General features: G+C 43.5%; 2 protein-coding genes across 2 annotated transcripts; both read left to right on the top strand.

Annotated features, from left to right (window-relative positions):
• The first annotated feature begins 10,986 nt into the window (after positions 1–10,986).
• On the top strand, positions 10,987–12,523 carry LOC123381745 (olfactory receptor 2S2). The gene has a single exon (XM_045043550.1). It carries the CDS (start codon positions 11,077–11,079, stop codon positions 12,034–12,036), a length of 960 nt encoding a protein of 319 aa, XP_044899485.1. The 5' UTR covers positions 10,987–11,076; the 3' UTR covers positions 12,037–12,523.
• A 5,857-nt stretch (positions 12,524–18,380) lies between these two features.
• On the top strand, positions 18,381–19,430 carry LOC105261116 (olfactory receptor 2S2). Its single transcript, XM_011288557.3, has one exon. It carries the CDS (start codon positions 18,471–18,473, stop codon positions 19,428–19,430), a length of 960 nt encoding a protein of 319 aa, XP_011286859.3. The 5' UTR covers positions 18,381–18,470.
• Positions 19,431–22,290: the final 2,860 nt, after the last annotated feature.

The following is a 22,290-nucleotide window of genomic DNA, read 5'->3' as shown; positions in this document are numbered from 1 at the left end:
CAATGGTATAACTCCAGTTACAATTCTAGATGACTTTATTAAGCTGAGAAATTAAGAAAGAGAAGTAAAGGTACAACCCATTTAAGGTTTCATCTTATGAAGGATGTATCAGGAAGGGGAATCTTATAAGTATAATTCACTGCATTGATACTGAAATACAAGTCTTAATATGCTTGTTGAAATTTTAAGAGACAAGACCAGTAGAAAAGCATTAGGATGAAGACTTTTGAAAGAATTAGAGGATTGTGAATGAACAAAAAAAGTTGATCAAATGAAAAAAAGTCATTTATTGAATCTGAGTAGATTAAAATCATTGTATATTAAACAAATGATACACATTACCCAGTTTTTAAAGGAGTTTCAGGGTTTCTAACATTAGGAATGTTAGATCTATTGCAACCGTTTTATTAATAGATTCAAGCAGAAAAAGTGATTTCATTGACAAATGTTGAGAAGTCATTTGATAACATTTAATATTTATTTCTGACTTTTTAAAAGTAGCAGACTTGAATAGAGGAAACCATCCCTGACATGAAAGAAAATATCAGAACATCGGCCTGTAGCATGTCTACAACTTGGATTAGAACACCTGCTTTCAATGTCTACATCATTCTGCAGAGTCTAACTAATTAGATGAGACCAGAAAAATAAAGGACAAAAATAATGAAAAGAAGAAGGAAAAAAAAAGAAAACTATTCACAGACGTTGTTCAACTACAAAAATTTTAATCAAATGTCAAAGCTACTAGAAGTAGTAAGAAAGTACACTAGAGTGGTTGTACATAATTCACAGCAGTCACAAAAATTTTTAAATACCTTGGGAAAATATATAAAGAAGTATGAAAGAACTATATGAATATCATGTATTTATAATCACACACGAACAGAAGAAATAAACAGTTTCATTTTGGAGGAAGGAAGTGCCCTGAATGTAAGCTTTAGGACATTTAACTATCCTCCAAGTGCTCTCATTCAAAGCCTTTCTCCCCCTTGCCAACAGGTTGGGATGAGCCATGCTCCATTCACTTTCCCATCCTTAGAGCAAGCACATGCTGTTAGTTGGGAAAGAAGGTTCAAGCTCAGAGCTTGGAGACAAAGGTGAAGGCTCACTGACCTAAAGGTTACAGAAGCAAAGAAAACCAGCCTCAATTCAGCCCTTGCTTTTGGAGATAACCAAGGAGTCTAGAACAGACCACTGACAAATGGAGGTTTTCAGAGCTCTGCTTATGTGCTGATTAATTTCCACCTCATTACAACCAGTGACCATTTATCTCAGGTTAGGATGATGTCTTAAATCTTCAAGAGATTACAGCAGCCAATGAAAGTTATTACAAACATGATCAAATCAAGCAACACAGATAATCACAGATAACAGGTCAAGAATGTAATCACCCAAATAGCTTAAATCAGAGCATTTCAGATGCTGGACTGCAGGAAAGGACCAGGTGTGGAAGCAGGACCTGACTGCTTCTTCCAACAGAATGCCAGGAAGGAATGTAGGAGTGGGGGAGGGGTTGCAGAGATGCTGTCCCAGCTGCAGGTTCCATGCTTACCTCTGGTGTTTGCAGAGTTGAACTGAGTGTCCCTCAAAATTCTTTAATGGTATCAAGATAAGTATTATTGGGGTCAAACAAAATTTGATCCATACCCAGATTTGGCTAAAGGTTACAAATTTGCAATGTCCACTATAAGCACTCATAAGACACACCTGAACCCCCTAAGAATGCCATCACAGAGGTCAGCTATATCCTGTACTGTGCACCTATTATTTTGGGTGTTGGGGGGAACTGCTCGCTCTCACTCTTATGTGATTCTAACGAGGCTGCCAATCATAGTACACCAGCTCTTGGCACAGCAATCGGGTCTAATGGAAGTCATGTAACCTAAGTCAAACTAACCAGAGCCATTCCTCAGGAAATTTCTAATTGGAGCATGCAGAGAAAGGGTCTTGTATTAGCTTTCTATGCTGCATGGAGAATCATCACTAACTTAGTGGCTTAAAACAACACACATTTATAATCTTGCAGTTTTGTAAGTCAGGAGTTCAACCAAGTCCTCCACAAGGCTGCAGTGTAGGTGTTGGCCAGGGCTCAGTTCTCACCTGGAGACTTAAACAGAAGAATGTGAATTAGGCTCTTGACAACTCTCTTCCCTATCACATGAGGAAATCTGTCCACCAGCGTTTAAAATGAAGCCAGGAAAAAACAAGTAGAGATAAGAAACAGATGGAGAGACCCAGGATCCTAATGACATGTAGAGTCCCTAATTCCAGCTATGCCTGAGACTGAATCCACCCTTGAACTTCTCAGTTGTATGAACATTAAAGTTCTTTTTGGGATTAAGCCGGTTGGAATAAGTTTTCTATCTAGCAGCCTAGGAAGTCTTAACAATTACAAAGCCCAGAGAAAAGCATCTTTATATGGTCTCCCTCTCTTGCTGACCACTGCATTCTCCACCTGCAATTCTACATTTATATAACATGGTAGGTCATTCTCAGTTGAGATACAAGAAACCGCAAACCAGTCTTGGTCAAATCCCAGGCTCTTTTTCAAATAAAAGAAAAGGAATAAACTCCTTTCAGGCCTATACTATCCATGAACATAGATGCAAAATCCTAAATTGAATGTGGCATCAGAGGAGACTGAGCAAGGACATGGGACTTTTTTTTTTAACATTTATTTTTGAGAGACAGAGAGAGAGCACGAGCACAGGAGGGGCAGAGAGAGAGGCAGACACCGAATCCAAAGCAGGCTCCAAGCTCTGAGCTGTCGGCACAGGCCCGACGTGGGGCTCAAACTCACAAACTGCAAGATCATGACCGAGCCGAAGTCGGACGCTTAACCAACTAAGCCACCCAGGCGCCCCAGAGACATGGGACTTTTATCTCCGTTAAGTTGTAAAAAAAATCTCCACTTTGCAGTGTCAGTGGAGAGCATGTGGGAAGCCTAGACTTTCATCCCCAACCCTGCGTAATGAGGTGCCCCTTTTCCTTCCCACTTGGGTGGTATCAGAGAGGGTCTAAAGGAGAGTCAGAACTTGTGCCTATGGTAATGAGGCCACCCTTCTTATGGTGTCAGTGGAGGACATGGGAGTAGTAACTATATACCCTTGCCCCTGCCAGCCAGGAAGGAATCAATCAGCAGAGCCCTAGTGGGGAGCTGAAATTCATCCTCTCTAGCAGCAAGGGGGATCTCCTCCACCAGGGAAGGACAGGCTGGTTCAATAAGCAAAGATCAGTCAATGCAATCTAGCGTATTAACAAGCTAAATTAAAAAAAAAAAACTGACATGAGTGAAACAGGAAAAGCATTTGAAAAACCAATGCCCATTCATGGTGAAAAACAAAACAAAACAAACAAACAAACAAACAAACAAAAACCTTTCAGCATTGAATTGGAGGTCCCAGCCAGTGCAGTAGGGCAACAGACAAGTCTAACAATTTTGAAGGAAGAAAAAAACTTTCATTGTTCACTGGTGTTATTATTGCCTACTATATAGAAAATCTAAAATAACTTGAAGATATATTATAAATATTTAAAAGAGTTGGGGCGCCTGGGTGGCTCAGTCAGTTAAGCATCTGGCTTCAGCTCAGGTCATGATCTCGCAGTTTGCGAGTTTGAGCCCCACACTGGGATCTCTGCTGACAGCTCAGAGCCTGGAGCCTGCTTCAGATTCTGTGTCTCCCTCTCTCTCTGCCTCTCCCTCACTCAGGCTCTGTCTCTCTCTAGCAAATAAATAAAACCATTAAAAGAATTTTATAAATATTTAAAAGAGTTTAGTAAGGTTCCTCAACACTAAATCAATATACAAAAACAAATATTGTATTTCTATATTCTACCAACAGATTTTGAAATATTTTTAAAGACATAAAGAAATATAAATATATGTATTGGGGTGCCTAGGTGGCTCGGTCAGTTAAGCATCCAACTTCAGCTCAGGTCATGATCTCGTGGTTCATGGGTCCAAGCCCTGTTTTGGGATCTGTGCTGACAGCTCAGAGCCTGGAGCCTGTTTCGGATTCTGTGTCTCCCTCTCTTTCTGCCCCTCCCCCACTCATGTTCTGTCTCTCTCTCTCTCTCTCTCTCAAAAATAAATAAACATTTTAAAAAATTAAAAAGTATATATGTATTTATATATTTAAATATAAAAATTAATATGTTTATGTTAAAATATAAATATCCTCATACAGGGTTAAATCTGACAAAAGAGGGGCGCCTGGGTGGCGCAGTCGGTTGGGCGTCCGACTTTAGCCAGGTCAGGATCTCGCGGTCCGGGAGTTCGAGCCCCGCGTCAGGCTCTGGGCTGATGGCTCGGAGCCTGGAGCCTGTTTCCGATTCTGTGTCTCCCTCTCTCTCTGCCCCTCCCCCGTTCATGCTCTGTCTCTCTCTGTCCCAAAAATAAATAAACGTTGGAAAAAAAAAATTTTTTTTTAAATAAATAAATCTGACAAAAGATCTCCAAGACCTTCATGCATAAAAGTATAAATTATAACATGTTTTGAACAATATTAAAACAGAGAAATATTTCCATTTAATGGGTTGGAAAATTCAGTATTATGGAGATATTAGTTCCCCTCAAATTGATCTATAGAATAAATGTAAAACCAATTTATACATTCCCAAAACAATTACTGTAGAATTCAAGAAGTTGGGTCCATAATTTATATAGAAGAACAAAGAACTAAAAACAGTCATCACACATTTGAAGAAGTATTGAGTGGGGATAAAGGGACTCACCCTACAAGATATCAAAGCATACTAAAAAGCAATATTAATTAGGGCAGTGTGGCATCAACACAGGAACAGACAGGTAAGCCATTTGGAAAAGAATAGAGATCCCAGAAATGAACCCCTTCATGTCTGGACATTTGATGTATAACAGAGAGGCTATTACAGATCACTAGAGAAAGGATGGGTGACAGATGTAGGCAGGACATTGGACGTATGTGTACCAAGGAGAAGTATACAAAATATTTATAGCAGCATTCAACTAGGAGGCAACCCAATTATCCTTTGAAGTAGAATGTATAAATAAGTGGTGCTACATTCATATAATGGAATTTAGCAATACAAATTAATGAATTTAGCTACACTCATAAATATGAATGAGCCTCACAAACATAATATTGACAGAAGTAGCAAGTTAAAAAGAATACCTACAAGCAATTGAATTGATATGGAGTTTAGAAAGAGGAAAGCCTAAACTATACTGTTTAAGGATGTATACACAGATGATAAACTCATGAAAAACAAGGAAATGATTATAACTAAAATTGGAATGTGGTGTCTCTGGGAGGAGAGGGAGAGGATGGACAGGGAAAGAATACCCAGGGAGCTTCCAAGGTACTGGCAGTGTCCTACTCCTTAAATTAGGGTATCATTGCTTTCTTTTATTCTTTCAATTAAAAATATGTGTTTTATATACTTTCATATGCATTTACATGTGTGTGCTATATTTCACATTTTAAATTGTTTTAAATATCTAAAGTATTAAATAGTACAATGTGATATCACTTCTCATCTTTAAATTAGCAAAGACCAAAAGAAGTTCTTGAGAGAGCAAAGTAATATGTTATCAGAGGGTGGAAAACAGACATTCTCATAAGCTGATGATAGGAATTTGTAAACTTGTCAATATTACAAATGTACATAAACAGATATGTTTTTACCACATGTGCTAAATTATGAATATGCAAAGACATTTGTTGTAACATTGACTGTAATAGCATAAGATGGGGGGAAACTGGAAGATCTAAAAGTCTATCAATATTAGATTGGTTAATTAAATGATGACACATTCTTAACACTGGAATACATACAGCCATTTAAAAGAATGAGGCAGGGATGCCTGGGTGGTTCAGTTGATTGAGTGTCTGACTTTGGCTAGGTCATGATCTCACAGTTTGTGGGTTTGAACCCTGCTTTGCACTGACAGATTCTCTGTTTCCCTCTCTCTCTGTCCCTCCTCCACTCATGTTATCTCTCTCTCTCAAAAATAAATAAACATTAAAAAGAAAGAAAGAAAAAGAAAGAAAGAAAGAAAGAAAGAAAGAAAGAAAGATAAAACATGTATAAAAATGATATATTTTCCAGATATATAGCTCCAATATACATTAACTGAGAAAATCATGATATTAAAACAGTGTATATTTGTGCAAAATTTGTCACTGTCTTCATATCTTGCTTTTCTCACTGACCAATATCCATAGAATATTTCTGGGGAAAAAAAGGCATACAAGAAATTGCTAATATTGGTTGTCTCAAAGGAACATAACTAGGTGACGAGAAAGAGACTTAATTTTTATTATACATTCTTCTATACCTTTTACATTTTGTTTCAGGTACAAGTAATGCCTACTAATGTGGTGATAATCATGAGGAAGAGGAGGAGGAGGATATCCAATGATGATAAAGAGAATCAGATGTATTGAGACTGAAATACCAGCTCTGGATTTTACAAGAGATGTGGTCTTTGCTAAACTGTTTAACTTTTTAAATTTAAAATTTTTAAGTTATGGGAGAAAGTATTTGCAAACAACATATTTGATAACATATTCGGTTAATATCCAAAATATATAAAGAACACATGTAACTCAACATCAAAAAAAAACCCACAAATAATTGGATTAAAAGTGGGCAGAGGACCTGAATAGACATTTCTCCAAAGATGGCCTACAGATGGCTAACGGACACATGAAACGATGCTCAACATCACTCATCATCAGGGCAATGCAAATTAAACCCACCATGAGATACCACCTCACACCTGTCAGAATGCCTAGGATCAAAAAGACAAGAAAAGACACGTGCTGGAGAGGAAGTGGAGAACGTCTTAAAACCAGTGTTTGTGAGGCGTTCGTCACAGTGACTGGCACAAGGGAGCCGCTCAACGAACGCAGCCAATCCTGCTACTGCTGTTAGACATTTATCCTGCTTCCCCATTCTGGATATCTAGGACTTCGACATAGGGACAAAGTACGCCGTCCCTGAATCGAGCACTGGCTTCTCTGAGACCCCAGGGAAAGCTCTGGAGGAAGCCAGCATCTGCTGTATGCTCTTGTCCATCTCCCCTTGACCGTGTCCCAGTCGTTACCTCTAATTGGGACAGGGTGTGTGGTCCCTGGAGGCCCCAGGTATGCTTAGGGCCTGTACCCCGTGCACATTTGACATTCCAAACTTTAAATTGCTTCTGGGACTAACAGGGTCCCTGCAGAGTTCACAGCTGCTGCCCGAGAACTCCTTTCACTGCTGGGGAAGATGTACCATTGGGATTTCTGTGCCTCACATCAGGATGACAGGTGCTCTCCACAAAGAGTCTGTAGTTGAAATACACGGTCAGCCTGCACAGCTAGGAAGAAGGATGGGAGAGAAACACCAGCAGGGGCTAACATTGCCATAGGGATTTAGCAGAGAGAAGAAGAAAGAGGGTCTCAGAGGTTAAGGAAATCCAGCAGGGGAGTGTCTGGGGTCTTTCTCTGGCATCCAGGGTCTGGCCCAGGGCACAGTGTGGAGTTGAGAACTGTGTCTGGGATCAGGAGACTCAGACAAGTGGCTGCAAGCAGGATGCAGGTAGGGAGCACTGGGTTGTGGTGGGGACAGAAGTGGTGGCCATGACTTTTGCCAAGCATTTTCCAAAGATGGACTTTCCTCCTCACCCTGCCTCTGCTCTAAGAAACTTCCAGCTGCAACTGCCTATGAGCAGCAGATGCTGGAGTGGGGAGGAGCAGCTGAGGCTAAGCCCAGGCAGTCCCTCGTGCTCCACAGAGCTCACCAGTGACCAAGCCCCTGCCTTGACACTGCTGCTCAGCCCTCCCCGGGAGGAGCCCAGAGCCCAGGGAAAGAGGCAGCCATGTTCCCATCCCCATCCTGCTGAGATTTCCTGGAAGACTGAGCCTTCCTCAGGGACAGAGGTGAGCAAGACAGGCAAGCTGGGACCCAACCCTGTCTGATTCCCATTCCGTGGCTAGTTCTTTCCATTTTTCTCACTTTCTTCCTATAGATACAGTAGTTTCCTCTTTTACACAGGGGATACATCCCAAGACCCCCAGTAGATCCCTGAAACCGCGGATAGTACTGAACCCTGTGTATACTATTTCTTCCTATACACACATGCCTATGATGAAGTTTAATTTATAAATCTGGCACAGTGAGAAATTAACAATAACCAGTAATAAAATAGAACAATTGTAACAAACTATTATAATAAAAGTTATGTGAATGTGGTCTTTCTCTCAAAATATCTTATTATGCTGCACACCGCCCCCCCGCATTCTTCTTGCGATGATGCAAGATGATAAAATGCCCACACGATGAAATGAAGTGAGGTGAGTGACCTAGGTGTTGTGAGGCTACTACTGACCTCACCATTCTCAGAAAGACCATCTTCTGCTTCCAGACCACACCTGGAGGTGGTGGTGGGGCAGGAAATGAAACTTCTGAATGCAAAATGTCGGTAAGTAAGACCGGGGGGGGGGGGGGGTATTACTGTACTGAGAATTTTTTCCCCAAATACAATTTGTGCCCATAATATTAGAAAATTGGATAATACTGAAGAGGTAAAAGAGGAATCCCCTCCCCTAGTGATTCTTCTATAATTTCTTTTGAGTCACTTTTATCAATACATATTGTTCACCTAATTGACATCATAACAGTGTGTACAATTTTGTGTTCTCCCTTTGAATTTATTGTTGTAATGTAATGATGTAATAGTGTAAAAATTATAAATGTAACTTTAATGTCTAACATTCCATTCTATGAAGCGGTATCATTAGGTATTTATTGGTAGACAGTTATTTTGTTTCCTATGTTCACTCACAAAATGGCTGTGATAAATGCCTTTATTGAGAGATACCAGCCCTCCACTCATTGAATCATTAGAACTTACTCCCAGGGGTGGAACTGCTGAGTTATGTGGGCTTTCCAGGTTTTTCCTTTTCCTGGGCAAACTGCTCTCCAGAGAGGCCATGAAACAGTGTATAGAGGCAGTATGACGGTTTATAGGCTCCTAACTACCTTGTGTTCCCTTCCCTTCCTCGCTCTCCCAGGTGGACATCTGCCCAGTTGGGGCTGTAGGTGTCAGAGCTCCTGGTTTTCTTCCATCCCAACTCTCCTCCAAAGCCTGATACAGCCCTATTTCCAGCTGGCCATATCTTGATGGGAGACCAAGCATTCAGATCTCCCCACCATGTGTGCTCATGAGCACACACACACACACACACACACACACACCCGCACCCCATAGCACACACGCAAAGGAGCAGGCAGTCACCTTCACCAAAGTCTGAGCCCTGCCTGGTGAGAATGGTGCTGAGCAATCCATGACAGAGTTGGGACACTCTGGGGAGCACCTGTTCAGCCTTTTCTTGATGCACATGGGAAACAGGCTTAGGGACTTGCTCTAGCCACCCAGAACACCCATGTCACGGGCAGGGGCAGGTCCCAGAGCTCTGGGCTCAGTGCACAAGATCTTCCTAGTCGTTCTGTTCACTCCAATTGAACCAGCTTTCATTCAGCACTGCTCCATGCTGGGCACTAGGACTTCCATGGCTGCAGCTCTCACACGGGGCAAATCCCGTGCAGCACTCATGGCCACAGCACATCGTTCACGGGCAGATGCTTCTGTGTGCACAGCCCCGGCTCGTGGGCGTAGACAGGATGGCTTCTCTAACAGAAGCCACTGCCCTTGGCCTCTGAAATCACAGCATATCCTTGTCACTATGGAATCCTGCTTGTGGCACCAACTGTAATGTTTACTTTTCATTTTCTGGAAGGGCTGGGAGAGCCACTGGGAGGAGTGGGAGATAAGCTGGGGCAGAATTCCATGGTGAAGCAGCTTACACACACACACACACACACACACACACACACGCTCACACACGCACATACATATGCACCATTGCAATTAAGAAAGAGCTATAGAAATATTATGAATGAGGATTCTGAATATAGAGTCTGGGCAATTGCAGCTGAGAGCCTGGAAATCCTCTATACAAAGGCAGACAGGTCTTCCGATAAGCTAGCTGCTTGTGTAGAACACAAGAATGGAGGCAGAGAGCCAGAATATTACCCAAGAATAAAGTATAAACATAAAAGGACAAAGAAAAAACATTCCGTAGTCACCCCTGGCTAAGAATGTCACCAAGATTCTAATGAGCTGGGATTAGAAGTCAATGCCACATAACCTGCTGTCTGATGACTGTAGTCAGCATGGTTATTAAGAACTGTGCTAACTGGCCAGTGAGCTGCAAGTTGCCATTCCATAGTGTGGGTTCCATCACTCCAGTCAATCCTTGTGTTGGCTTCATAAAGTTCTGCCCCCTAAGGAACCTCCCCCAATTTCTATTAGTGTGTGTGAAAATAGGCAGATCCCAGTTCAGATGACAGTCAAGTCTGTGTTGCTGAGGCTGGGCAGGCTGAGGAAGCAATCCTCGTTATGGCTGAGCCTTTACCTAGGCTTCATTCTGTCTGGATGTGGGTTAACACTTTTATACAAGTTGCTTCCAAACGTTAATAAAGTTTACAGAAGCTTAAAACTTTGCCCATTCTAAGAATTGGATCAGCTTGGGGATTCTCCTCTCTGAGAATCTAAGAGAGCCCAGATTAGGTGAAACTTCTATAGAAAGAAATAATTTACAGCATTTTCCAGCTGTTGATCATAAAACAGAGGAAAAGTCCTCCTTGACTGGGGATTAGCTCTACTGGGCTCCAGTCCCGCCTCTATCAGCAACTTGCTCAGAAGACTCAGACAGGTCACACCCCTCTCTGGGCCTCAGTTGCTTTTTCGGGCCATGAGAGGATGAAACATCAGAAAAACCCCTCGCACACAGTCGGCTGGAACATTTGAGGCTTTTCCTTGGTGCTAGTCTACTCTAAGCTCTGTTGTGTTCCACCCCCGACCCTCTCTCATCTAGAAGCTAAGGACACTCCCACTTACTGTCTCTTACTGCCATTTTTCTCTTACACACACATGCTCTCCTCTTATGTAGCAGAGACTTGATGGCATACTAGATGCCTGAGACTCTTCTCAAGAAAGCCTGATGTGCTGCTTTTGTACTTTGCTGATGACAGAAGGGATATCACATGGAAAAAGCCAACTGGTCCTCCCCCGTGGTGGGGTTCATTCTCCTGGGACTCTCAGCCCACCCAAGGCTGGAGAAAACGTTCTTTGTGCTCATCCTGTCTATGTATCTGGTGATCCTGCTGGGCAATGGGGTCCTCATCCTGGTGACCATCCTTGACTCCCGCCTGCACACGCCCATGTACTTCTTCCTGGGGAACCTCTCCTTCCTGGACATCTGCTACACAACCTCTTCCATCCCTCTAGTCCTGGATGGCTTCCTCACTCCCAGGAAAACCATCTCCTTCTCAGGCTGTGCCATGCAGATGTTCCTCTCCTTTGCCATGGCAGGGACAGAGTGTGTGCTCCTGAGCGTGATGGCATTTGATCGCTATGTGGCCATCTGTAACCCCCTGAGGTACCCTGTGGTCATGAGCAGGTCTGTGTATGTATCCATGGCTGTCAGCTCCTGGACAATTGGTGGGGCTGCTTCTGTGGTACACACATCCCTGACGATTCAGCTGCCTTTCTGCGGGAACAACGTCATCAACCACCTTGCCTGTGAGATCCTGGCAGTCCTCAAGTTGGCCTGTGTTGACATCTCCATCAATGTGATCAGCATGGGAGTGACAAATGTGATCTTCCTGGGGGTCCCAGTTCTGTTCATCTCCGTCTCTTATGTCTTCATCATTGCTACCATCCTGAGGATCCCTTCAGCTGAGGGGAGGAAAAAGGCCTTTTCTACCTGCTCTGCCCACCTCACTGTGGTGGTCATCTTCTACGGGACCTTATTTTTCATGTACAGGAAGCCCAAGTCTAAGGATCCCCTGGGGGCAGACAAAGAGGACCTTTCAGATAAGCTCATCCCTCTCTTCTATGGGGTGGTGACCCCCATGCTCAACCCCGTCATCTACAGCCTCAGGAACAAGGACGTGAAGGCTGCTGTGAGGAACCTGGTGGCTCGGAAATACTTCACCCAGTGATGGAGGAGGGGTCCTCTGTGGTTCCTACCTCCAAGGGAGCAAGGGTTTTGATCATTGCAGCTGCCACTCAAAAGCCAGGTGATGTTAACTGAAATGATCGCTTGCCCTCTAGTTCATTTTCAGGGATTGTGTAACTTTTCACATTGTGTCTTCTGAGTTTTAGCCAGATATCTGAGAGCTTCAACAGATGCCAGGCAATAAATCGCTAATGTAATGTACAAAGACATTCTGAACACATCCTAAAACCGAGGAGAAAGGGACCATTAGAGCAAGCCGAATAGCCTATACTGTGTCCGAGCTACACAGTCAGTACACACAGGTGAGAGGGCTCTCACAGCAACTTTTTCATCCCTACTGGACTCCCCAGGACAGCCAGGAACAAGGAGGAAGTGGACATTTTCATTATTAGACTCAGTTTGCCTGAAATACTAAGAGGAGACAAAGACAAGGTCTCCACACAGAGGGCTTTTGAGTGGAAATAATCTAGCCTGAGGAACTGAATTGCTTTTTAGCTATGAGAAAACTGAGGCTATTTTTTCTCAATGCATTTCACATTATGAAACACTTCTTCTAAGTTAAATTCAAGGAGTATAGAGTTTGAATTTGATGTTTACCACTTATACAATTCCCAACAGAGAAGCTAGTTTTCTGTTAGATAATAACTCAGATTCTGGAAGAGAGAGAGAGAGAGAGAGGGGGAGAGGAGAGGAGAGGAGAGGAAGGAAGGAAGGAAGGAAGGAAGGAAGGAAGGAAGGAAAGAAGGAAAGAAGGAAGGAAGGGAGGGAGAAAGGAAGGAGACAGATAAATAGAAGCTAAAATTATTTGAAGAGTTTAGTGGGGTAAAATTTGACACATTTCTTCATTCCAGAACTTCTCAAAGTCTTTAATATGTTAAAATACACCGTGAATGTCCAAGAGATGTAAAATCTGTAGCATTTCTGAGCCTCCATAGCTCAGCACAATAAACACTGGGAAGCATTTTCTTACCTATGACCTTGGGCAGGTTGCTTAATCTTTCTCAGTCTATTTCTCCATATTTAAAACCTAACCATTTGATTTTAGACAAATTAGATAAGATACTATATAAACGAGTACTTATTTATGGTAAACGCAATAGAACTACAGATGGCAGTGGTAGTATCACGAATGCTGCACAGTGCTGTGTTCCATGTGGAAATGAGCCAGACATTGTTCCTTTCTAGACCAACAGACAGAAGATGAATGAGAGTCTCAGAGATGGTGGTAGATGGATAGAAGCAGCTTTAGGCCAAGTTATACTAAATTCTTTGCAGACTGACAGACTTATTTAAAAAGAATACAGAAAGTCAGGACTCCTGGGTTTCTCAGTTGGTTAAGCGTCCGACTCAGTTCAGGTTGTGATCTCACGGCTGGTGAGATAGAGCCCCCTGATGGGCTCTCCACTGACAGAGAGGAGCTAGCTTGGGATTCGCTCTCTTCCTGTCTCTCTGTCCTTGCCTACTCGCACATGCTCACTTTCTCAAAATAAATAAATAGACATAAAAATAAAAATAAATGGTAAGGAATCTACTCCTGAAATCATTGTTTCACTATATGCTAACTAATTTGGATGTAAATTTTAAAAAAATTAAAAATAAAATAAAATAAAATGGCGTTGAGAAAAGTGGAGAGTTACATGCAAAAAAAAAAAATGACACTGGACCACTTTCTTTTAGCATACACAAAAATAAAATAAAAATGGATTAAAGACCTGAAACCATAAACCTCCTAAAGAAAACTTCTTGAATATTGGCTTTAGCAACATTGTTCTGGATATGTTTACTCAGACAAGGGAAACAAAAGCAAAAATAAACTCTTGGAACTACAGCAAACTAAAAAGCTTTTGCACAGCGAAGGAAACCATAAGCTAAACATAAAGGCAACCAACTGTATGGGAGAAAATATTTGCAAAAAATATAACTCAACATCAAAAAAAAACCCACAAATAATTGGATTAAAAGTGGGCAGAGGACCTGAATAGACATTTCTCCAAAGATGGCCTACAGATGGCTAACGGACACATGAAACGATGCTCAACATCACTCATCATCAGGGCAATGCAAATTAAACCCACCATGAGATACCACCTCACACCTGTCAGAATGCCTAGGATCAAAAAGACAAGAAAAGACACGTGCTGGAGAGGAAGTGGAGAACGTCTTAAAACCAGTGTTTGTGAGGCGTTCGTCACAGTGACTGGCACAAGGGAGCCGCTCAACGAATGCAGCCAATCCTGCTACTGCTGTTAGACATTTATCCTGCTTCCCCATTCTGGATATCTAGGACTTCGACATAGGGACAAAGTACGCCGTCCCTGAATCGAGCACTGGCTTCTCTGAGACCCCAGGGAAAGCTCTGGAGGAAGCCAGCATCTGCTGTATGCTCTTGTCCATCTCCCCTTGACCGTGTCCCAGTCGTTACCTCTAATTGGGACAGGGTGTGTGGTCCCTGGAGGCCCCAGGTATGCTTAGGGCCTGTACCCCGTGCACATTTGACATTCCAAACTTTAAATTGCTTCTGGGACTAACAGGGTCCCTGCAGAGTTCACAGCTGCTGCCTGAGAACTCCTTTCACTGCTGGGGAAGATGTACCATTGGGATTTCTGTGCCTCACATGAGGATGACAGGTGCTCTCCACAAAGAGTCTGTAGTTGAAATACACGGTCAGCCTGCACGGCTAGGAAGAAGGATGGGAGAGAAACACCAGCAGGGGCTAACATTGCCATAGGGATTTAGCAGAGAGAAGAAGAAAGAGGGTCTCAGAGGTCAAGGAAATCCAGCAGGGGAGTGTCTGGGGTCTTTCTCTGGCATCCAGGGTCTGGCCAAGGGCACAGTGTGGAGTTGAGAACTGTGTCTGGGATCAGGAGACTCAGACAAGTGGCTGCAAGCAGGATGCAGGTAGGGAGCACTGGGTTGTGGTGGGGACAGAAGTGGTGGCCATGACTTTTGCCAAGCATTTTCCAAAGATGGACTTTCCTCCTCACCCTGCCTCTGCTCTAAGAAACTTCCAGCTGCAACTGCCTATGAGCAGCAGATGCTGGAGTGGGGAGGAGCAGCTGAGGCTAAGCCCAGGCAGTCCCTCGTGCTCCACAGAGCTCACCAGTGACCAAGCCCCTGCCTTGACACTGCTGCTCAGTCCTCCCCGGGAGGAGCCCAGAGCCCAGGGAAAGAGGCAGCCATGTTCCCATCCCCATCCCGCTGAGATTTCCTGGAAGACTGAGCCTTCCTCAGGGTCAGAGGTGAGCAAGACAGGCAAGCTGGGACCCAACCCTGTCTGATTCCCATTCCGTGGCTAGTTCTTTCCATTTTTCTCACTTTCTTCCTATAGGTACAGTAGTTTCCTCTTTTACACAGGGGATACATCCCAAGACCCCCAGTAGATCCCTGAAACCGCGGATAGTACTGAACCCTGTGTATACTATTTCTTCCTATACACACATGCCTATGATGAAGTTTAATTTATAAATCTGGCACAGTGAGAAATTAACAATAACCAGTAATAAAATAGAACAATTGTAACAAACTATTATAATAAAAGTTTTGTGAATGTGGTCTTTCTCTCAAAATATCTTATTATGCTGCACACCGCCCCCCCCCCCCGCATTCTTCTTGCGATGATGCAAGATGATAAAATGCCCACACGATGAGATGAAGTGAGGTGAGTGACCTAGGTGTTGTGAGGCTACTACTGACCTCACCATTCTCAGAAAGACCATCTTCTGCTTCCAGACCACACCTGGAGGTGGTGGTGGGGCAGGAAGTGAAACTTCTGAATGCAAAATGTCGGTAAGTAAGACTGGGGAGGGGGGGGTATTACTGTACTGAGAATTTTTTCCCCAAATACAATTTGTGCCCATAATATTAGAAAATTGGATAATACTGAAGAGGTAAAAGAGGAATCCCCTCCCCTAGTGATTCTTCTATAATTTCTTTTGAGTCACTTTTATCAATACATATTGTTCACCTAATTGACATCATAACAGTGTGTACAATTTTGTGTTCTCCCTTTGAATTTATTGTTGTAATGTAATGATGTAATAGTGTAAAAATTATAAATGTAACTTTAATGTCTAACATTCCATTCTATGAAGCGGTATCATTAGGTATTTATTGGTAGACAGTTATTTTGTTTCCTATGTTCACTCACAAAATGGCTGTGATAAATGCCTTTATTGAGAGATACCAGCCCTCCACTCATTGAATCATTAGAACTTACTCCCAGGGGTGGAACTGCTGAGTTATGTGGGCTTTCCAGGTTTTTCCTTTTCCTGGGCAAACTGCTCTCCAGAGAGGCCATGAAACAGTGTATAGAGGCAGTATGACGGTTTATAGGCTCCTAACTACCTTGTGTTCCCTTCCCTTCCTCGCTCTCCCAGGTGGACATCTGCCCAGTTGGGGCTGTAGGTGTCAGAGCTCCTGGTTTTCTTCCATCCCAACTCTCCTCCAAAGCCTGATACAGCCCTATTTCCAGCTGGCCATATCTTGATGGGAGACCAAGCATTCAGATCTCCCCACCATGTGTGCTCATGAGCACACACACACACACACACACACACACACACACACCCGCACCCCATAGCACACACGCAAAGGAGCAGGCAGTCACCTTCACCAAAGTCTGAGCCCTGCCTGGTGAGAATGGTGCTGAGCAATCCATGACAGAGTTGGGACACTCTGGGGAGCACCTGTTCAGCCTTTTCTTCATGCACATGGGAAACAGGCTTAGGGACTTGCTCTAGCCACCCAGAACACCCATGTCACGGGCAGGGGCAGGTCCCAGAGCTCTGGGCTCAGTGCACAAGATCTTCCTAGTCGTTCTGTTCACTCCAATTGAACCAGCTTTCATTCAGCACTGCTCCATGCTGGGCACTAGGACTTCCATGGCTGCAGCTCTCACACGGGGCAAATCCCGTGCACCACTCATGGCCACAGCACATCGTTCACGGGCAGATGCTTCTGTGTGCACAGCCCCGGCTCGTGGGCGTAGACAGGATGGCTTCTCTAACAGAAGCCACTGCCCTTGGCCTCTGAAATCACAGCATATCCTTGTCACTATGGAATCCTGCTTGTGGCACCAACTGTAATGTTTACTTTTCATTTTCTGGAAGGGCTGGGAGAGCCACTGGGAGGAGTGGGAGATAAGCTGGGGCAGAATTCCATGGTGAAGCAGCTTACACACACACACACACACACACACACACACACGCTCACACACGCACATACATATGCACCATTGCAATTAAGAAAGAGCTATAGAAATATTATGAATGAGGATTCTGAATATAGAGTCTGGGCAATTGCAGCTGAGAGCCTGGAAATCCTCTATACAAAGGCAGACAGGTCTTCCGATAAGCTAGCTGCTTGTGTAGAACACAAGAATGGAGGCAGAGAGCCAGAATATTACCCAAGAATAAAGTATAAACATAAAAGGACAAAGAAAAAACATTCCGTAGTCACCCCTGGCTAAGAATGTCACCAAGATTCTAATGAGCTGGGATTAGAAGTCAATGCCACATAACCTGCTGTCTGATGACTGTAGTCAGCATGGTTATTAAGAACTGTGCTAACTGGCCAGTGAGCTGCAAGTTGCCATTCCATAGTGTGGGTTCCATCACTCCAGTCAATCCTTGTGTTGGCTTCATAAAGTTCTGCCCCCTAAGGAACCTCCCCCAATTTCTATTAGTGTGTGTGAAAATAGGCAGATCCCAGTTCAGATGACAGTCAAGTCTGTGTTGCTGAGGCTGGGCAGGCTGAGGAAGCAATCCTCGTTATGGCTGAGCCTTTACCTAGGCTTCATTCTGTCTGGATGTGGGTTAACACTTTTATACAAGTTGCTTCCAAACGTTAATAAAGTTTACAGAAGCTTAAAACTTTGCCCATTCTAAGAATTGGATCAGCTTGGGGATTCTCCTCTCTGAGAATCTAAGAGAGCCCAGATTAGGTGAAACTTCTATAGAAAGAAATAATTTACAGCATTTTCCAGCTGTTGATCATAAAACAGAGGAAAAGTCCTCCTTGACTGGGGATTAGCTCTACTGGGCTCCAGTCCCGCCTCTATCAGCAACTTGCTCAGAAGACTCAGACAGGTCACACCCCTCTCTGGGCCTCAGTTGCTTTTTCGGGCCATGAGAGGATGAAACATCAGAAAAACCCCTCGCACACAGTCGGCTGGAACATTTGAGGCTTTTCCTTGGTGCTAGTCTACTCTAAGCTCTGTTGTGTTCCACCCCCGACCCTCTCTCATCTAGAAGCTAAGGACACTCCCACTTACTGTCTCTTACTGCCATTTTTCTCTTACACACACATGCTCTCCTCTTATGTAGCAGAGACTTGATGGCATACTAGATGCCTGAGACTCTTCTCAAGAAAGCCTGATGTGCTGCTTTTGTACTTTGCTGATGACAGAAGGGATATCACATGGAAAAAGCCAACTGGTCCTCCCCCGTGGTGGGGTTCATTCTCCTGGGACTCTCAGCCCACCCAAGGCTGGAGAAAACGTTCTTTGTGCTCATCCTGTCTATGTATCTGGTGATCCTGCTGGGCAATGGGGTCCTCATCCTGGTGACCATCCTTGACTCCCGCCTGCACACGCCCATGTACTTCTTCCTGGGGAACCTCTCCTTCCTGGACATCTGCTACACAACCTCTTCCATCCCTCTAGTCCTGGATGGCTTCCTCACTCCCAGGAAAACCATTTCCTTCTCAGGCTGTGCCATGCAGATGTTCCTCTCCTTTGCCATGGGAGCCACAGAGTGTGTGCTCCTGGCCATGATGGCATTTGATCGCTATGTGGCCATCTGTAACCCCCTGAGGTACCCTGTGGTCATGAGCAGGTCTGTGTATGTATCCATGGCTGTCAGCTCCTGGACAATTGGTGGGGCTGCTTCTGTGGTACACACATCCCTGACGATTCAGCTGCCTTTCTGCGGGAACAACGTCATCAACCACCTTGCCTGTGAGATCCTGGCAGTCCTCAAGTTGGCCTGTGTTGACATCTCCATCAATGTGATCAGCATGGGAGTGACAAATGTGATCTTCCTGGGGGTCCCAGTTCTGTTCATCTCCGTCTCTTATGTCTTCATCATTGCTACCATCCTGAGGATCCCTTCAGCTGAGGGGAGGAAAAAGGCCTTTTCTACCTGCTCTGCCCACCTCACTGTGGTGGTCATCTTCTACGGGACCTTATTTTTCATGTACAGGAAGCCCAAGTCTAAGGATCCCCTGGGGGCAGACAAAGAGGACCTTTCAGATAAGCTCATCCCTCTCTTCTATGGGGTGGTGACCCCCATGCTCAACCCCATCATCTACAGCCTCAGGAACAAGGACGTGAAGGCTGCTGTGAGGAACCTGGTGGCTTGGAAATACTTCACCCAGTGATGGAGGAGGGGTCCTCTGTGGTTCCTACCTCCAAGGGAGCAAGGGTTTTGATCATTGCAGCTGCCACTCAAAAGCCAGGTGATGTTAACTGAAATGATCGCTTGCCCTCTAGTTCATTTTCAGGGATTGTGTAACTTTTCACATTGTGTCTTCTGAGTTTTAGCCAGATATCTGAGAGCTTCAACAGATGCCAGGCAATAAATCGCTAATGTAATGTACAAAGACATTCTGAACACATCCTAAAACCGAGGAGAAAGCGACCATTAGAGCAAGCCGAATAGCGCATACTGTGTCTGAGCTACACAGTCAGTACACACAGGTGAGAGGGCTCTCACAGCAACTTTTTCATCCCTACTGGACTCCCCAGGACAGCCAGGAACAAGGAGGAAGTGGACATTTTCATTATTAGACTCAGTTTGCCTGAAATACTAAGAGGAGACAAAGACAAGGTCTCCACACAGAGGGCTTTTGAGTGGAAATAATCTAGCCTGAGGAACTGAATTGCTTTTTAGCTATGAGAAAATTGAGGCTTATTTTTTCTCAATGCATTTCACATTATGAAACACTTCTTCTAAGTTAAATTCAAGGAGTGTAGAGTTTGAATTTGATGTTTACCACTTATACAATTCCCAACAGAAAAGCTAGTTTTCTGTTAGATAATAACTCAGATTCTGGAAGAGAGAGAGAGAGAGAGAGAGAGAGAGGGAGGGAGAGGAGAGGAAGGAAGGAAGGAAGGAAGGAAGGAAGGAAGGAAGGAAGGAAGGAAGGAAGGAAGGAAGGAGACAGATAAATAGAGGCTAAAATTATTTGAAGAGTTTAGTGGGGTAAAATTTGACACATTTCTTCATTCCAGAACTTCTCAAAGTCTTTAATATGTTAAAATACACCGTGAATGTCCAAGAGATGTAAAATCTGTAGCATTTCTGAGCCTCCATAGCTCAGCACAATAAACACTGGGAAGCATTTTCTTACCTATGACCTTGGGCAGGTTGCTTAATCTTTCTCGGTCTATTTCTCCATATTTAAAACCTAACCATTTGATTTTAGACAAATTAGATAAGATACTATATAAACGAGTACTTATTTATGGTAAATGCAATAGAACTACAGATGGCAGTGGTAGTATCACGAATGCTGCACAGTGCTGTGTTCCATGTGGAAATGAGCCAGACATTGTTCCTTTCTAGACCAACAGACAGAAGATGAATGAGAGTCTCAGAGATGGTAGTAGATGGATAGAAGCAGTTTTAGGCCAAGCTATATTAAATTATATATTTAATTCTTTGAACACTGGCAGACTTATTTGAAAAGAATTTAGAAAGTGAATCCAATTTTGAGATTAGATCTTGGAAGTTTTTGCTTCAAGTGATATTTAAGTTTTATTATATTTATGAAAAGTGAATTGCATAAAGATGCATATTTTGTTAATACAATTTCACATCCTTATGTGAGTCCTGTTCCTGATTTCTACCATTACACCATTGCCAAGGATCTTGCTGTTGCAAATGCGCCCGTGACATCTAGCGGCCAGTTAAGCAAACTTCAGACACTTAGCGCAGACAAACAGTATCATTGTTTGAAGAGGCTAGGGGTTTTCTTGTTCAACCCGATCTACAGGATGCATAGAGTTCCTCTCCAATGACCCTGACCCTAGTCAACCAGCGTTTGCGTGGACACCTCCAGTGACAGAGAATTCAATACTTCCAGATTCCAGCTGTTTCACTCAGCCCTAGGAAACCCTTCCTTGAATTATGCTAACCTATATCCTCCTCTAGCTTCTGCCTTTAGTCCTAATTCAGCTCTGTGCCTCTACATGAGATGCACCTAATCTCTTTCCTTCTGACATATGAAGACAGGTCTTCTGGTGCCCTGAGTCCCCTCCATCCTTCCTCCAGTGCCAAAATCACCCAACTTTACCCAACTGCCAGGGGCTGAACTGTACGTAGAGCACCATCTAGTTTATTCCAACAATAGAAAGACTATGAAAGTTCCGAAAATACCTTGGAAATAACAATGATGCTGCTAAGCTAACTCCATCTCCCCAGGATAGCCAAGATCAGACTGGCCAAGAGACACACTTTTGACCAAGCCCACCTTCTTGTCAGGCTGTCCTCTGCTCACTTGCTTTTCCACTGAGTAGTGGCGGCCATGTCCTTTTATATTATGAATGACATGTTCCTAATGTAAATGTTAAGTTAAAAATCATGTAAATAGTTTCCTCCAGGGATAATGGCTACTTCTACTCCCATCCTCCAATTTCACATTCCTTGCATTTCAAAGTCAGTCACCTGTCTCCTGGTCCATGCTTTCGAGAAGAACAAGATGCATCAACAGTAACAAGAGGACAGAAGACTGAGGAAAATTTTTCTTTGACCTAGGTCTTCAGTCTTAAAAACTATGGCTATGGTACCACACAATATAGGAATCCATCCCCCAAATGAAAAGAATCAGAATGTCTAAACTTTAAAAGATTACTGGTCTTTACCACAATGACGTTTGTTTCATGGATGATTGCTGGACCATAGCTAGTGGTTGACTGGATGGCTGGGAATGCTTGGGATTAAGGGTTTTTTTTATCGCTTTGCAGGGGAGTTGATCACTTTGGGGGATGTCGTGGCTCTAGAAGCTTAATTAGGTTTTAGGGTTGATTAGGCTTGAGGAAAGGAAGATCACTGAGTATGTCTGGATTGATGGTGATTGTATTTGGTGAGGTTGATGGAATGACTTGATTGGGTAAGAACTTTGATAAGATATATAACTCCTGGTCTAACATCAAAATAAAAAGAAAGGTTTCAACTATAAGTTTGGTCATTTTAAGAAGTAACCTTTTTGGTTTGCCAAATATAAAAACTTTGAAGTA

Source organism: Felis catus, chromosome D4, assembly GCF_018350175.1.
Source record: "Felis catus isolate Fca126 chromosome D4, F.catus_Fca126_mat1.0, whole genome shotgun sequence".
NCBI lineage: Eukaryota > Metazoa > Chordata > Mammalia > Carnivora > Felidae > Felis > Felis catus.
The sequence above is the reverse complement of the archived record's forward strand: the minus strand, read 5'-3'. Positions and strand labels throughout refer to the sequence as shown.

Coding starts and splice junctions, on each gene's coding strand:
- LOC105261116 (XM_011288557.3), top strand. CDS start 18,471: ATGGAAAAAGCCAACTGGTCCTCCCCCGTGGTGGGGTTCATTCTCCTG.
- LOC123381745 (XM_045043550.1), top strand. CDS start 11,077: ATGGAAAAAGCCAACTGGTCCTCCCCCGTGGTGGGGTTCATTCTCCTG.